Genomic DNA, 16,732 nt, shown 5'->3' with positions numbered 1-16,732 from the left:
TGCCTGTCCTTTTAGGGTCAGTCTCCCCTTTCCTCATCAGCCCAGCCCCTGAGGAGGATGGGGGCCTCCAAGCAAGGCAAGGGTCAGGTGGTTGCCCCTCCCCAGTAACCCCACCAGCCCCCATACACAGAGAAATTCTGGGGTCTGTCCTCAAACCGATTTGGCTGCCAAGCTCTGTGCAGCGGGCTCTTCTTGCCAACATGCCAGACTAGCTCCCTTTTGAAGGCTGAGCAGAAAAGAGAAAAGGTCGAATCTCCAAACCCCAGCTTGCCCATCACCTGCAGGACTCCGGCAAACTCCGACCAGACCCCGACTACAGGGAGGTCGGCTCGGCCCCTCAGGTGCCAGGTGGGAAGCTGGGCCCGGGAAAAGAAAGTGCGCTGGGGCCAGACCAGGACCTGCAGCAGCTTCGTCCGCAGGCGGCCGGGCCACCCTTCTGCGCACAGTCCCGGGGCGCGCTCCCTGGCCTGGGGCCCCAGACGTGAGCTGCGCCGACCCGGAGGGAGGCCCGGACCCCTAGCCGGTGGGACAGCGCACCGCCCCTTGCCTCTGGTCCAGGCGAGCGCCTCTCTTCCCCTCCCCCCTTCCCGCCTCCCCGGCCGTGTCCCCGCCTTCCCCGCGGGCGACGGGCGGCGGCGGCAGCGGCGGGAGGAGCGGGCCGGGCGGAGGTTGCCCGGACCTTGCACGCGGGGATGTAGTGAACCAGCGGGGCCCGAACGCAGCCGGTGAGCGGGGGACGCAGCTGGATCCGGGGCCCCAGACGCAGTCGGAACCTAAGGCCGAGTCGGTGGTGAGCGAGCCCGGGGCCGAGGAGCCAGCCACCCGCACCGCGCAGCCCGGGCCGGGTAAGAGTCGTTGGCTTAGGGTCGCTGGGTCTGCAAAGGATCCGGGCGCGGGGAGGTGGTGGCCAGCTTCCGCGCTGTTTGTTCCGGCCGTCCGCGAGGTCGAACCGAGGGCGCGGGACTGGGCGCATCTCGCGGAAGGTCGGGCGCCATCGAGGCAGCGCAAGGAGCTGGCTCCTGTGCCCAGCGCACAGTCACAGCTGCTGTCGCAGGGCGCCACCTCACCCACCCGACGGCCCCACCCCACGTTTAGGCCCAGGACACCCTGAGAGGGCGGCAGCCTCGGGGGCACGGGCCCCAGCCTTGCAAGGGGCACAGCCCGGGCCCCCTTCCCAGCCCCTGGGGGCGGTGCGGGCCGCTGGGACCCTCTGTGGGAAAGAGCAGGCAGGGGGGCCGCCCGCCGCTCCAGGCTGTGCCCAGCAATGGGGGCCCCAGCACGAGCGAAAGTGCTGGCCCCTCTACCTGCCTGGGGACTTAGGCCTTAGCTTCGCATCAGGAGGGGTTTTTTTCCTAAACGAAACCACTTCATTCGTTCGTTAATTCGTTCGTTCGGGCACCTATGCCTCAGCAAAGCGGCAGACATCGGCCGGGACCCCGGCTCTCTTCGCCGCGTACCCCGACGTCCCGCCGCAGGGCTCGGAGGCGGCCGTAGCCCACGGCGTCCTGCCGCCTCGCCGCGCACGGGTCGCCCTTTCCCTTACGCTGAGAGAACCCCCCAAATGCTCTTTGCAAAACCCAGTGAAGATATTCCCGCAGCCTCTCCGGGGTTTACTTGACGTAGGGTGACCGAGCACACAGCCGCTTCTCTAGAACCGGGTCTCGGAATTCTGAAATTGACCGTCCACCTAAATCTGAGCCGATTCGGTCCTGGTAAAGTGAGCGCCCCCAAAGCCGGGATGGCAGGCAGTGATGGGAACCCCAGGCTGGAATCCTGATAACAAGGTTTCCTTATTTAGTAATTCCCTGAATCTAAAAATATTTGAATCAATTTTTCTGAGAAACTAAGGCTTGGGTATTCTCTTAGCATCCCAGTGGCCTCTGACAACCACCAGGGCCAGAGAGAGGCAATCCCAGGTTGCTGTCCACTTGGCGAAGGACTCGGGTCTAATAATGGTGAAAGGTGCAGGCAGCAGGGCAGCACAGGAGCCGGGCTTGCTGGCCCTCTGCCCCTTCCCCAGACTGCTTTGCTCTGAAAAGAAAAGAGCTGGGCCGGGGCGTGGAGACCAGGCTGACTGGACTCCGCAAGTAGGGGCAGAACTCGGTTTGGCCTTCCAGCCAACTGAGTGTGTCCTTCTCTCGGGAAAGCAGCTGCTGAGAAGAGGAGGCTGTGGTACAGCACAAGTTGACCCTCTGCTCCCCAGTTGTGTGACCAGAGCTGCCACTTTCCGAGCCTTCTCTCCCCCGACTCTCCACCCCGCTACCCTGCACCTCAGCCATTCTCCAGAACCATCTAACAAACAGCAAATCTGGTGAGCCCTGCGCCAGAGAGCAATGGGCCCGGCCAGCTGCTGAACTGAGAGTTACACCTCCATGCTGCCAGAGGCGCCCCACTGCCCGAGTACATCCTAGCTCTCCCCACCGGGACGGGGCAGGGAACCCCCAAATGACAGGAAGCCTCAGGCTCGGGTCCTTGGAAGCCTGAAGAACCCAGTGAGATGGTTCCCAGCAGCTACCTAAGCACCCTTTTCCTCCCTTTCCTGTAATTGCTTATATTCCAAGAAATAAGAGCTTTAATTGGGGAGGGGGTGTTAGATCAGACAGAAGGAGGTAGGTAGGTGGTCCCGGCTGTACTCCCAAAACTGGGTTTTCTAGTTTGAACTTCTTGGAGGCCTAAGAGGCTTAGGGCTGGAATTTCCCGGAGAGCCATGGATGGCCCCAGGGGCAAACCATGGCACATTCCTTCCCTCTTCCTAAAATCCCTTGATTCTGGTGCAAAGATTAGGGCAAGGTACCCCCATAAGTGGGAGGAAGATGCCCTGCATGAGGACCCTCCAACCACCCATTCCAAATAAAATTACTGAACCATTCCTCAGCACAGGGTCTGTTTTGAGTGAGCTCAGCCTCAGGAAGGGTCCCTATGGTGACTGCTTCAACCTCCACCACACCAGGCTCCTCTGCTCAACCAAGCCAGGACTCGAAGCCCTTAATTTCCCCGAAAGTCACAGAATCACTGCTAGCTCTGTGTGTCGGGAGGAATGAGGACTAGCACACATGGGTCCAGCTCCAATAAGCCCCATTCTGTCCTCTCCTCATGTCCCATTGTCAAGTGAGCTGGAAGCTGAAGCAGCAAACAAGGTTTGCTGTGTCCCATGTCAGACCTGGGAACTGAATGCAGATCAAGCCTCGCCCAAGGTCACACAGCAAAACTAGGGGAACACTGAACCCCTGCTGTTAGTCCTGAAAGAGAGCTGCCTCCTATCCTGTGTATTTGTGACATATCTGTGAGTGTGAAGAAGCCCCTACCCTGTGTGGAATAGGGACCAGTGGAGGGAGGGTGTGGTGGGGAAATGAGAGAGAAAGCAAAGCACGCAGGTCCCTTCTCCAGCCAACACCCACAATCAGGCCAGGGCCTCCTCTCGACTATTCACTTCTTCACCCCCCTGCTCATTCAGTGCCACCACAGTCCAGCAGAACAGACTCTCCTGGACAGTCCCCACTAATCTCAGCCCATCTCTGGGGCACAGGTTCACCCACAATAGTTTAATTGCCTTTCCATCCACCCAGCAAGCAACAAGATTTCCAAATACAGGGCCTATTGTGATGGCCTGGAGCACTGCCTGAGGCTTAGATCCGGAGGGGCACACAGCAGGTGCTCAATAACTGCATTAAATGAATCAACAATGAGAGATGCAAGCCCCTCAAAATGAATAACTAGAGCTGCAGAGTCACAAAACAGTCCCCAGGACTCTGAGCACCCTCTGGGGAATGGAGAGCATGACCTTCAATTTCCAGAAGCCCATAGGCAGACCATTCATTCCCTGTCCCCACCTAGGGGGTACTGTGCTTCTCACCTTGGCCTAACACTTGGAGGACTTAGAACACACCTCCTATCAAACTGATTTTGTGCCAAACATCAACAGCATTCTGAGACCCAGAGGCATGGCTCTGTGTACACATATGTGACTATACTCAGCACTGCCATACATGAGTGCCGTGTCCATATCTGTGTCTGTGTGTACACAGCACACCTGTGTGTGTATGCAGTACACATGTGCTCATGCATGCTCCTGTGCCCTGGCTGTATCCAGGCAGGCTAGGTGGCACACTGTGCTGCCCAGGAAAAGCAGCTGCGCTGAAGGTGGTATGTGAAGGTGTGCTCGCTGGCTTCAGCAGCACCTGGCTTCCTCCTGGAAAGGAGCTATCTGCTGGTTTTGTAGACTCGGCCAAGAATGTGGCAAAAGATGGGGCTGAGGGCAAATGCTGGGCAATCATACTTTCCCAATGTCCCACTCCTGCCACCCTCCCACCCCCCCCCCCCCACACACACACACCAAGACTATTGCATCCTGGGGGTTTTATCTTTAAGAAACATCCCTTTGTGGAGAAAGGGCAGGAGTTGAGCATCTCCAGCCCAAACTCATAGGATGCATCCTCCCTCTGGCCTCAGCCTCTGACCCTGACCACTGTGGTCACAGGTACCCAGTGAGAGTGGGCCAGGCGCTGTAGACCGTGCCTTCTCCCCAGGGCCTAGAGCTGGAGGCCTTGAGCTGAGACCAAGGGAATGAGAGGCAGGCCTGGTTCCATCCTGCGCCTGCCCCTGCCCCTGCAATCCCCACCAAAGAGCTCAGCCCGGGACTGGGGTGCCTCCCTCTGATGGGGAACCACAGTGAGAGCCTGAAGGCAGTGCCTGCAGAACACCCCAGATGCCGAGAGCCTGCACAGGCAGTCCCAAGCAGAGCCCCTGGTGGGGAGGTGAGTAGGCACTAGGTCCTGTGCTGAGGTGCTGGGCCTGGACAGTAATGCAGTGCTTCTCCCCCAGGCGGCAGCCCAGCCCAGCACTGCGCCTATCTGGTAAAGCTGGTCAGCAGATGAGGGGCACAGGGCAGCCTGGGGTCCAACTGTAGCCAGAGGAATAGGTCAGGGTCACACCTTACCACCCCAGCTATCACCTATTTGTTCAAGACTCTGTGGTCTCAGCCAGTTAACAATTGTTGAGCAAAATCCTTCAACAAACTTCACTGAAGTAGGACTCAAGGAGGGGATCATTCTTAGGGGTGGGGAGAGCAATGTCCTTGCCTGTGTCCATGAAGGGCCCACTGGTGTTTCAACTTAGCTACCTGTCTGGGAGAGAAGCTTCACAACCCAAGAGGGTAGGTTTGGTTGAGGGTAAGGAAACTGCAGTCACCTGGCCTGGCAGGCCAGGTGCCTGCAGCTCCATGAAGCCAAAGCAGAGGCCCTAGGTCACTTCAAACCTGCCCTGAAGGGGGCAGAGACCCACCCCCTTGGCTGCCAAGGCCCAAGAGCTTGGCCAAGTTGGTCAGACGCGGAAGGTGCAAAAAAATGGAGAGACAGCCCTATGGAAGAGGCTGCAGGGCCTGGTGGGCTCTTGGGGTCTTCTGCTGCACTCGCCAGAGGCCTGGAGCCAACAGAAACGTTTCGTCTGATTAGAAGCCATCAGTTCTATGCCAATCCCGGAAAATTGACTGCGGTGCAGAAGGGGAGGCCCGAGAAGCAGCCCTAGAGGAGTGGGTCCAAGCTAATTAGGAGGCAGCATCCGGGGGCCCATTAGAGCACAGGCTGCTGTCACTCAGCCGCGCTCAGGTCCCGGGAGAAGAGGCCGAAGAAGGAGGGGCCGACGGCCCCTCGACCAGGACGCCGCTGGGAGCTGCCGGAACGGGCCCGGGGCTCTGCCCCCGCCCTGGCGCTGGCTGGGAGGCTCCTGCTCGGTGCACATTCACTCACCCTGGGCTGTTCTCGCCAGAAGCTGGGGACTTCGAGGCGGCCCAGACAGGAGTTGATTCTTAGCAAAACAAGTCATTTGGGGCTTGAGGTGGGCACGAGCCGCGCGGGACTTGCAGGCCAGATGCGTTTCTTTTGTGCGGCCCAGGGAAAACTCGGTGTGTCACCGGGGAAGGAGGGAGAGGATCGGCGAGGCCGCGGGTGGGGTGGGGGTGGCGGGGAGGCGGCGGGAAGGTGGCTGCAGAGGGGGAGGGAGGAGGAGGGCGGGCGGCTCGGAGCTGGATTCCGCCCGCGCTCCCTTGCTCGCTCCCTCCTCCCCAGCCCCCTCCCACCCCAGCCCACCCCACCCACCACCCCTGGCGCAGGGACTGCTGGAACCTGGCGGTGCGCGCTGTCGCTTTAAGACAGACTCTGCCGGCGCGGTCCGGAGCCTTAGAAACCGGCCCCGGATCGGGAGCCGGAGCCGGGGCCGGGCGGGCGGCTCAGGCCCAAGCGGCCGGAGCGCAGCGCAGAGCTCGAAACCGGGCGCCCGGGCGCGAGAAACCGCGGCCGCTGCCGCCCGCCTGGCCCCGCAGCCCCGGGCGGTCCATGGGGCGGGCGCGGCGTCGCTGCGGGCTCGGGCAGCCCCGGGAGGCAGCCGCTTAGGCGCTGTGCTCTTGTCCCCGCAGGTCGCAGCCAGGGCGGCCGGGCGCGCCCAGCCCCGGCCCCTGGAGCGCCCGCCGCGGTCCCGCCTCCATGGACGCCTTCAAGGGGGGCATGAGCCTGGAGCGGTTGCCGGAGGGCCTCCGGCCGCCGCCGCCGCCGCATGACATGGGGCCCGCGTTCCACCTGGCCCGCGCCACCGACCCCCGCGAGCCGCTCGAGAACTCCGCCAGCGAGTCGTCCGACACGGAGCTGCCAGGTAAGCGCGGCTGCCCGCGAGGGCGCAGGGAGCCGGGGGCAGGGCCTGGCCGCCCGCGCCGCACGGCCGGGCTCCCTCCACGCCCCAGAAGCGTCAGGACCCTTCCTTGTCCCATTCTCCGCCTGGGGATGAACGCGGAAACTTACACGCTCTGGGAAGCAGCAGCCTAGCGCTTTACGGAGGCACTTCCACGAGGTTCCCACGCGCAGGGAGACCGGCAGAGGCACGAACCTACAGCCAGAGGGTCACACTGACAGCCCCTCTTGAGCAGGAGCAAAGAGAACGGGAAAAAGAGTCAGGTTTGCGCTTTGGGGGACCTAGCGCCTCCCGGCCGAAGGAGAGCGGTAGATCCAGAGGGAAATGGGCGGCGGGCGAGAGAAATTGCCCAGGGAGACAGACAGGGGCCCAGACACCCCGACAGATCGCGGGCGACAGACTCAGAGGGAGAGACCGACGAGAAGGGGTGGCGGGGAAAGGCAGGAAAGCAGACTGGGCGCGGGGGGTAAGGGGGAAGAAAACCTAGAGTAAAGGAGGTCAGGGCAGCGATAGCGGGCCAAGGGGCGCTGCCCGGCTCCAGGCAGGACCCCCCAAACAAGGGATCCCGGCCTCACGCCCGCCGCGGGAGCCGGGAGCCGCCGGACTGCCCAGCCAGGGCTCTGAGTCGGCTCGGGCACGTCCTCCTCCCCGTTGCTTTTTTGTCCGAGCTCAAGCCTTTTTTCTGGGCCGCAAGCTGGGCGGGAGGTGGGCAGCACGGGCAGTGGCACTGCTACTCTCCGCCCGGCCCGGCCTCCAGGGTCCCGGAAAGGCTCCCGCACTCGCCGTCCTATCGGCGCCGGCGCCGCAGAGCTCCCCACTCTCCGCGCCGAGGGCGCCTCTTCTGCGTTCATTTCTTAATCCACCGCTGAGTGTTCCCCTACACTTTTAATCTCTATTTGTTTCTGTTTTGCATCCCTAAGTGACTTTCTTTGAAGGGTTCTGTTTCCCTGGTTAAAATACAATGCTGGGCTGTACTTTTGTTTTCAAAAGTTGCGTGGCCTTTGATTTTTACTTTTAAAACCCAGGAAATACACAGTAACAGATTGCTTTTTAAAACCAAATATCTGAAGATAAATTTTAAATTTTAGCTTTATTTTTCGAAACAGAGAGAATTACTATACTAGGTATATTTCTCTGGAGTCTAAAATATCTAAATGAAACATTATTCTTCAGGAGATTTTTTAAAGTCAATCCAAAATGGCGCGTTTCTCCCGATTTTTCTCAAAATCCATTCACTGTGGTGTTATTTTGGAAATTTAAGTTATCTAACTATAGTGTTTGTATTTCCCTAAGATTTAAAAATTAGCTGTAGAAGGGCATTACTGGAAAGGGTTAAAATATCTATATGCAACAGTACATTGATTTTTTTTTAATCCCATAGAAATAAATGCCTGTGTCTGCCTGAAGTTTACATGCGTAGCGTACAGGAGTTAGAGGTGTATTTGCACCGTCGTTTCTGGCTTCTTAATTTACATTTGCTCTGTGTTGCTACCTGCCTATTTTTAAGAGTTTGTGACCCTTTCCGTGTTTTTAGGCATAGAGCTTGTGAGTTTTTCTGGGCTTCTGTGTTTCATTTTTTAATTCTTTTTTTATGTTTCAATATTTCTATGACTGCATGTGTTTTGTGTAGTTTGAAAGAGAGAGGCTAGAGCCCCAGGTCACCTAAACTGATTCTGTCGTCCGAGCTGCCCCAGGAGCTATTTTCTGGGCCTTGGAACTTGAGGCCTGGAGCTAAGGCCGAGAACCTGGCTGTGTGGTGCCTGCTCAGCGAGACTCCCACACAGCCCTGGGAAGAAAAAAAGTGGAGGGGCTACAGACCACTGCCTGTCTCTTGCTCCACCAACCTGCTAGCTTCAGGCTAGAAGGATTTGATCATAGTTAGAAAAGCAGAGATCTCAGATTGAGACCCCCAAGAAACCACAAAAAACAAAAACAAAAGCCATACCTTTGCGGTTGACATCCAGCAGTTGGGCTGCAGCCTGAGCCAGGCTGCCAGAGCAGGCCCTGCCCGGCCAAGAACATAGGTCCGCGGCCCCGGCCGCTAGGCTTTTCTCCGGGGCACGCGAGGCCAGAGGTGACTGCTGAGGACCAGCACCCGAAGGACTCTTACCACTAGGGACGATCCAGGGCCCCTGGCTGGAGGGAGGGCTGCCAGCGCTGAAGGCAGGCGCTTCGGTGGAGCCGGGACGGGGTGCAAAAGGGCATAAGCCGGAGGTGACTGGCCACTGATCCTGCTTGCTTCAGAGAAGGAGCGCAGCGGGGAACCCAAGGGGCCGGAGGACAGCGGTGCGGGTGGCGCGGGCTGCGGCGGTGCAGAGGACCCCGCCAAGAAGAAGAAGCAGCGGCGGCAACGTACGCACTTCACAAGCCAGCAGTTGCAAGAGCTGGAGGCCACGTTCCAGAGGAACCGCTACCCCGACATGAGCATGCGGGAGGAGATCGCTGTGTGGACCAACCTCACCGAGCCGCGCGTGAGGGTAAGCTCCGGGCGCGCGCCTAAGCGGATCCGCGATCCGCGGTGAGGGTGCCTGTCGCCTCTGCCGCAGCCCTTGAAAGTTGAGGCCGCGCTCAGACTTTGTCTTGCCCACCACTCAGACCTGCTCTCTCCCTTCACCGGAGGAGATTCCACCTTAGGCCCCAGTCGACCCTGCTGCTATTAAGCCCTTGACCGCTAGCGCCCCTCGGCTGCTGCCGCCTGCCATCCCTCTGACCTGCATCCCGGGGGCTCTACCGCAGCCACAGCAGAAAGATCTGTGGCTGCAGGGGTACTTCCTGTGCCCTGTAGTGCCCAGAGCCCACTCAGATGTTATCACCCTACAATGGGCATAGGGACCTCGGGGCTGCTGGCGCCTTCCCCTGAAAACGAAAGGGAAAGGCGGGTCCTGCTTGGCAGCCTGGGAGAGGCCTGAAAGGTGCCTAGGCTTTGGGGGGGTCTCAAAACTTCCTGAGGCAGTGGTCCCATCAGCAGCCAGCTTCTCCAAAATCTCAGGATATTCTCCACCTGACCCTCTCCTGCCGTTCAGCCAGTCAGTAGCTGGCCGCTTTCCCTAATGCCCTTTCCTGTAGGCTGGGGCAGGTGAGAGGTGGGCAGCTCTAGTGAAGAGTGATCCTCAGCCGAGTCCCTCCAGAGGGGTAAGGTCTCCCACCCAAGACCAGACTGCACCCTCCCTCTCCTCACTCTTTGGTCCCCAGGCTTCCGTGCCAGAGCAGCAAGAGGATCGTTTCTTCCCTGGAAGCACAAATATTTAATCAGATATTGGAGCATGTTCCAAGCCAGACCGAAGTCCCACCCGGCCCACAGACTCCCAGCTATAACCCCAGCTCTCTCCCCAGTTAGGCTGGCCAGCCCAGTGGGACATGGAGTAAGACAGCTCTCAGTAGTCCTGAACTCACTAATCCCGCCGGGGTTTATGGTGGTATGGGCGGTGTGGGGGTGGCATCCTGCACTGTTAGTGCCCGAGACTGGAAAAGGCTGCGATGCAGGGGTCTGGCAAGCGGGCTTCTGAAAACAGCCCAGGGCTGGAGGAGGCTGGGGAGGGTAAAGGGCGTGCAGTGGGAGGGTACGTGAGGATCGGCAAGGACCAGGGGTTGGGAAAGAAGACGTTTTTACTGAATTTTGTCGGGGAAAGATTAGAGAGAAACTAGTAAGAAGTGAAATGAAATTAAATATTTGCAGAGAAACATGTTTGGCGTATATTTAGGCAGCAGAAAAGAAATTAAATATTTAAGGAAGAAGCAAACGGATCAAGTATTTGAGAAAAAATAAAGAATTGTTTAAGAAAAACAGTGAAGGTCACATATTTGGGGAAAAATGGGAAAAAAATCTAAATATTTGGGGTAGAATCAAAAGGCCCAAAAATGTATAATGAAGAAAACTGATTGAGAAGAAAGCGGTTCAAATAGCGGCATGGACCAGACGAAAATAAACATTTAGGGCAGAAATAAGAATGTCAATTATTACCAGTAAACATGGAAACACTATTTGAGGACTGAAAGATTGAAGAATGGGGAAAGTAGGAAGGTCCTATGTTTCAGGGAAGAAAAATACGTTTGTATTAGCGGGAGAAGAAAAAGGAGGGAATATTTAGGGCAAAGCTGGGGACCCGTTTGGGGGAGAAAGCCAAAGATCGACTGATTGAGAGAGAAAGAAAGAAAACGAATATTTGTTAAAACAAAACAGGATCCGTTTTAGGAGAAGAAAAATGATTTAATTTGGGGAAGAAGACAAAGATCAATAAAAGGAAAAGACTAGTATTTTCTGGACACAGGAACATTACGGAGAGATGGCAGGGGAGGAAATATTGAAGAAAAGAAATAATACTCTTAAGGAAGCTCGGCGGGGGGCTCCGTGTGGGGGTGGGGGTGGCGGTGGGGGTGGGGGGCCTTCCCGCCCTCGGTGGCGCTGACCCTTCTCCTGCCCGCCTCCCGCAGGTCTGGTTCAAGAACCGGCGAGCCAAGTGGCGGAAGCGCGAGCGCAACCAGCAGCTGGACCTGTGCAAAGGCGGCTACGTGCCGCAGTTCAGCGGCCTGGTGCAACCCTACGAGGACGTGTACGCCGCCGGCTACTCCTACAACAACTGGGCCGCCAAGAGCCTGGCGCCAGCGCCGCTCTCCACCAAGAGCTTCACCTTCTTCAACTCCATGAGCCCGCTGTCGTCGCAGTCCATGTTCTCGGCGCCCAGTTCCATCTCCTCCATGACCATGCCGTCGAGCATGGGCCCGGGCGCCGTGCCCGGCATGCCCAACTCGGGCCTCAACAACATCAACAACCTCACCGGCTCCTCGCTTAACTCGGCCATGTCGCCGGGCGCCTGCCCGTACGGCGCGCCCGCCTCGCCCTACAGCGTCTACCGGGACACGTGCAACTCGAGCCTCGCCAGCCTGAGGCTGAAGTCCAAGCAGCACTCGTCGTTCGGCTATGGAGGCCTGCAGGGCCCGGCGTCGGGCCTCAACGCGTGCCAGTACAACAGCTGACCGCCCCGCCAGGCCTCGCGGGCCGGCGGCCGGCTCGGCGCCGGGCGGGCGGGCGCGGAGGACGCACGGGGGGCCTCGGGCGCCGCGCCGCAGCCCTCGTGCCTGCGCAGCCCACCCCCCACCTCCCCACCCACGGGTTGGTTTCGTGTTCGCTTTCATGGACCCCACTCTGCTCTCCAAAACGAGACAAAAGAAAGAAAAAAAAAGATGTCGGAGAAAAGTGCTGCGAAAAAACGGATGAGTTGCAATTTCCCTCGGGATGGCGCGGATGGTGTGTGTTCTCTCCCTAGGGCCCCGGCGGGCCATTCCGCGGAGGGGACGCGGCGCTGGCGCGCAGAGGCCGGCGGCCCGGGGAGAACGCCGTCTGAGCCCGTGTCCCCGCCGCGCCGGACCCGGATTGAGCGGCCGCGCCTGCGAACTGGACGCGCGGGGCCCAGGCATTCCTGTCCCCAGCCGGGGGCGAACCTCGACGTCCCCTCCAAGCTGGCCCGGACGAGCGTACCTTAGCTCAGTTCGGATCCGAGTTGGAGCAGGCGTTGGGTCGGGGCTGGCCGTACCCAGCCCGGGATCAGGAACCCGCCGTGGAGCTGCTCGCGGCCCCGGCGTGCCCCAAAGAGCCCTTGCCTCGCTGCGCCCGGAATCCTATTTTAAGGCCAACGAGCCGCAGCTGGTGGTGGGGACGTGGCGCGGGGAGTGAGGTAGGCTCCCGTCCGAGCGCTCAGCCCCAGAGCTTCGCGCAGGCTCCGGGCCCTCCGCTCCGCTCCTGGGCTAGGAGGTCCCCCCCGCTTGTCCCGGCGAAGAGCCCCTTCCTCACCGCCCGCCGCGCAAGAGTCGGGCCGGGAGAGCTCGGGCGCGGCCACGGTCCGGCCCGCGCCCACTTTGCACACCCGCTCTCCGGCCCGCGCCCCTGTTTACAGCGTCCCTGTGTATGTCGGACTGACTATAGAATTATAAATCTGTCTATATCGACTTGTCCATGTACGTCTATTAAAAGCATAGTACAAGCGTGCTAACCACTGCTGAGACTTGACTGCTTCATTTGGCTGAGGGAGGCGGGTAGGGAAAGATCTGGGCCACCCCCTGCCCTTCCAGTACGAGGGAATAGCCAAGGCGGGGATCGCACTTCTCCACGATGCCGGACCTGCTCAGCCCCACTGCCTCCCCGAGCTGCTCCAGGTGCCCACTGCATCCACCGCTCAGCCTCTGGGCGATTGCGCCGCCCTCGCTGAGACCCCCTTCCCCACACCGGCAGCTGTTCTCTGCAGGCTCTTCCCAAGCGGGTCTGCAGTGGTCCTCAAAGTCCTCAGGGTGCTGAACTGCCTTTGTCTGCTGGGAGCGTTGGGGTGGGGGCCCTGGAGAGCCTCATTAGGCCTGGGGTTGCCTTTTCTCCTGGGGTCCCGGTACCGCCCCCCCTTTGGAGCCCTGCCCTGGCTGCTTCAGGAGGACTGTGGGTGTTGAATCAGCCAGAGTCCAGCCAGGACTTTTGGAAACTACTGAACAAGACCAGCCTGTAAACTGCATGTAAAATTCTGCTTCCCTTAAGTAAGTCACTTGTAATGGCAGAACAAAGTGTTTGAAGCCGCAGCAGGTGAGGAAGGAGGGGTTGGTGTTCTGCTTTAGAATCACCTTGTGACTAGGATTGGCACTGCCCTGGAGCTGGACCCAGGCAAGTCCTAGCTGGGAGTTCAGGCTGAGCCATGAACCAAAAGCTGGAGAGCCCTGGACACACATTCTCAAACCAAGTCAACACTGCCACTGAGGTCAGAAGCGTTGTGCCTATTATACAGATAATAGAACTGAGGCTACATCGCACAGCGCAACTGGGTGGAGGTCACACAGAGTGAATAGTCTTTAGATTCCAGACAGGCATCTTTCCACTGGTTTCTCGCCTTCAGATGAGGCATAAGGAAGGGTCCCTCCTGGAGGATGGCCCAGCCTGACACTGTAGGACTTGGAGTGTGGGTTTCTGAGAAAGACAGGGCCAGATGCCAGGTTGGAGGAGGGGGTTGGGAGAAGGGGAGGCTGGGGTTGGGGGCTGGAGTCTGACCACCCCTCCCCCAACGGCTCCAGTCCTGAGCTCCGACCCCTCACTCTCTGGAAACATAAACACAATCACATCTGGACTCAGAGTGCCTCCCCCAGCCTCACACATCTGCCAAGGCCAGGGGGCCCTGGTCTCAGCTGAGGGCAGGAGGCAGGAGATACCTAGACGGAGGTGGGACTGAAGGGAAGTGGGAGGCAGAGGCGCCTCTCCTGAAAGTCTGACCAGGCCTCAGGTGAGAGGGGGCTCGTATGGGGCTCTGGTGGGGACTGTGGCTGTGGGGCCACACATTGAACAGCCACAGATGCATAGAAGGCAGAAGCAGTCCCAGAATGACCCGTCATCCACCAAGGACCATGGCCAACCAGGTGAGCGTCAGACCCAGCTTGGGGCTCCACCCCACTATTCTGACCCAGCTGTTCTGTGGCTGCAAGTAGTACCCAGCCCTTCCGGCTGCACCAGCTGCAGGACTGCCCTGGAATGGGACTGCGGAATATAAGGGGCTCTGAAAGCCACGTCCTCTGAAAAAAAGCAGAAAGTCTTAGTCCTGCTCTGCCTGAGGAAGAGTGAGAAGCGGTTTTCATTCATTCCCTTAACATTTACTGTGTTCCTGCCCTTGTGCTAGGGACCCAGCAGTGGAAAACAGTCCTGTTCTTATGGACAAGTAAACAAATACGTGTATAATTACAAACTGGGCTGAATGCTTCTGAAGAGAAAGGACACAGTGCTATAAGACAAAAATGAGTCCTGCTTTAAACAAGGTAGTCAGGCAAGGCTGTTCCCGGGAGGGAGCTCTGTCTGTCATCACTGGCAAACACTATCATTTATTGCGCCCACTTGGGGTCCAGGGCCTTGTACTAAGTACACTTCTCTTTGGTGAACCCCTTTACCTGCACAACAACCCTATGAGGAAGAGCCCTCATTATCCCCTTTCCCTGATGAGGCCCGAAGCTTATTAAAGAGGTCAGGTCACTTGCCCAAGGTCACAGCAGGAAGTAGATTCACACCCAATTGGTGCCCACTCTCTGCCCTCTGTGCTGGGCTGCCCCATTCCATGGGCAACACTGGGGTGGAGGGTGGGAAGTGTTGACCTTAAAGAGATTATAGTTTCTGTTGTCAACACAGGTTTAGCCCCCCAGGAAATAGAAAAGCAGGTTTGTTCTTACCTGGTCCTGATGAAGTGAGCCCCAAAGGGCTGCTGCAGGTTTAGAGAGGTCATGAACTGGGGACAGGAGGGCAAGAGGCTGGCCAGCACTTGTTTGCAGGCACTGTGGGGCACCGAAGGCAGGTGGGCTGAGCCACCATGCACAAGCCCTGGAGCGCCTGGTCACTGAGGGAGAGGAATCAAGTTAACCTCCAGCGCTAGAGTCCCAGCCAGGATGCAGGCCTCCTTCTGGGCCCCAGCATCCCTGAGCCCAGCACCCAGAGGCGTCTGCAGCCGGAAGAGGAAGTCGGAGCTGGCAGAGCAGCCTTGGGAGGGGTACTGCGCAGGGAGTCCAGGCCGCAGAGGTGGTTCTGTGTTGTTGTTCAGCTTGGGAGATAGCAGCGGGGCATCGCTCACCGAAAAGGCCGGTCTGGAAAGCTAGAGTGAGGGTGGTCTTGTGTCCACAGACCTCCTCATTCCCTGGACCAGCTGCTTGGTCTTTTTGAGAGCAAGGACTTAGTTCTGGCTCCGCCTCTGAGTTGCCTTCGGCAAGAGATTTAATTAACTTCTGAGCCTCTGTTTCCTCTTCTAAAGGGGAATAACAACAATCACTTCACACAGCTGGTTAAAGGATTTAATGAGATAACGCACATAAAGTGTTAGTTGTGGTGCTGGCATATAGGAAGTGCTCAGTAAATGGTTACCATTGATGGTGTGTGTGCGGGTGTTATTAAAGTGAGAGGTCCTGCCGCTCCTCTTGAGGGCCCTGTTCACCACCTCTCTTAAGTTTCTCACCAGGTCATTTCTAAAAACATATTTTGGGGCCCAACTTGGTTTTCCCTCTAGCTTTGCTCTTTGTCATGATGTGAGTCATGACTGACAGGCCTGCTGACTCCCCCGCCTGCCCGACCTCCCACCCCAGCCCACTCTGGGAACATGTCAGTAGCCCTGCCTGTTGACCTGTGGCCCAGTCCTCCTCTCAGCCACCATGGGCCAGGCCCTGACAGAGCCAGAGAAACCAGGCCCAGTCCCTCCCCGCTGTCCACTGGGCCTGGGCAGAGGCAGGTGGGCTGCCAGTACTGTGAGAGATGAGCCTCGGCAGCAGAGGGTGCACTCACCCTAGAATTCTCCACTAAGGACTCCCTGCAACGCGGGGTGAAGATGTCTGAATGCCTCTTTTTGTGTTATATCATCCTATCAATAGCTAATATCAGGTCCTTAGTGAGCATCAGGCCCCATGCAAACACGCTCTAAGAATTACAGCATTTGCTCCTCATGAGGGGCTTGTTATCCCCGCACTGGAAAAAACTGAAGCCTGGTGAATGAACAGCTCGCCCCAGATGGCACAGCAAATGAGGGATAGCGTCAGGACCTGCACTTGGCTCCCTGACCGGGGTCCATGCACCCATGCACTGTGCCACACATGCTCCTGTCATGAATTGCATTTGTATTGGGTGGTGGGGTTGGGGGTAGGGAGGAAACAATTACAATTTATGTCAGCTGTGCTCTGGGTAAAAGGAAGCAAAGCCATCAACCCCCAGGATTTGCCTTCAGACTTCACTTGGCCATGTGGGAGAGCAGCAGAGGGCACGGGTAGCGGGGGACCAGGGAGGCGTACAGGCGGGGGCAGCAGAATAGGGTGGGCAGGCAGAGGCACAAAGAAGCTCCCTAGGAAGGCAGGACCCTAGAATATCAACCATTAAATCCAAATTCCTGACTCACTCATTATTACAAGCTTCCCATTTTCTACATGGATGCTTCCAGTTTGCCGCCTTTTGGAAGCCCTCCCAGGCTTCCTCCTAGCCTTGCTAGCCTCCGTCCTTGCCCCTCTCACCACAGAAACCTGACTCTTCACACTCCAGTATTGCTTTTGCAGGGCTCTGGACCTTGCCTCC

General features: G+C 58.2%; 1 protein-coding gene across 3 annotated transcripts; it reads left to right on the top strand.

Moving 5' to 3' along the window:
• The first annotated feature begins 629 nt into the window (after positions 1 to 629).
• On the top strand, positions 630 to 12,670 carry PITX1 (paired like homeodomain 1). Of its 3 annotated transcripts, none has more exons than XM_037016210.2 (4): positions 630 to 845; positions 6,410 to 6,642; positions 8,923 to 9,155; positions 11,110 to 12,670. In XM_037016210.2, exons 2-4 carry the CDS (start codon positions 6,477 to 6,479, stop codon positions 11,650 to 11,652), a joined length of 942 nt encoding a protein of 313 aa, XP_036872105.1. In that variant the 5' UTR covers positions 630 to 845; positions 6,410 to 6,476; the 3' UTR covers positions 11,653 to 12,670. The 3 variants fall into 3 exon arrangements, with proteins under 3 accessions (XP_036872105.1, XP_036872107.1, XP_036872106.1); XM_037016212.2 differs by lacking the exon at positions 630 to 845 and adding an exon at positions 5,691 to 5,832; XM_037016211.2 differs by lacking the exon at positions 630 to 845 and adding an exon at positions 5,746 to 5,899.
• The last annotated feature ends 4,062 nt before the right edge of the window (positions 12,671 to 16,732 follow it).

Source organism: Manis javanica, chromosome 14, assembly GCF_040802235.1.
Source record: "Manis javanica isolate MJ-LG chromosome 14, MJ_LKY, whole genome shotgun sequence".
Taxonomy (NCBI): Eukaryota; Metazoa; Chordata; class Mammalia; order Pholidota; family Manidae; genus Manis; species Manis javanica.
The sequence above is the reverse complement of the archived record's forward strand: the minus strand, read 5'-3'. Positions and strand labels throughout refer to the sequence as shown.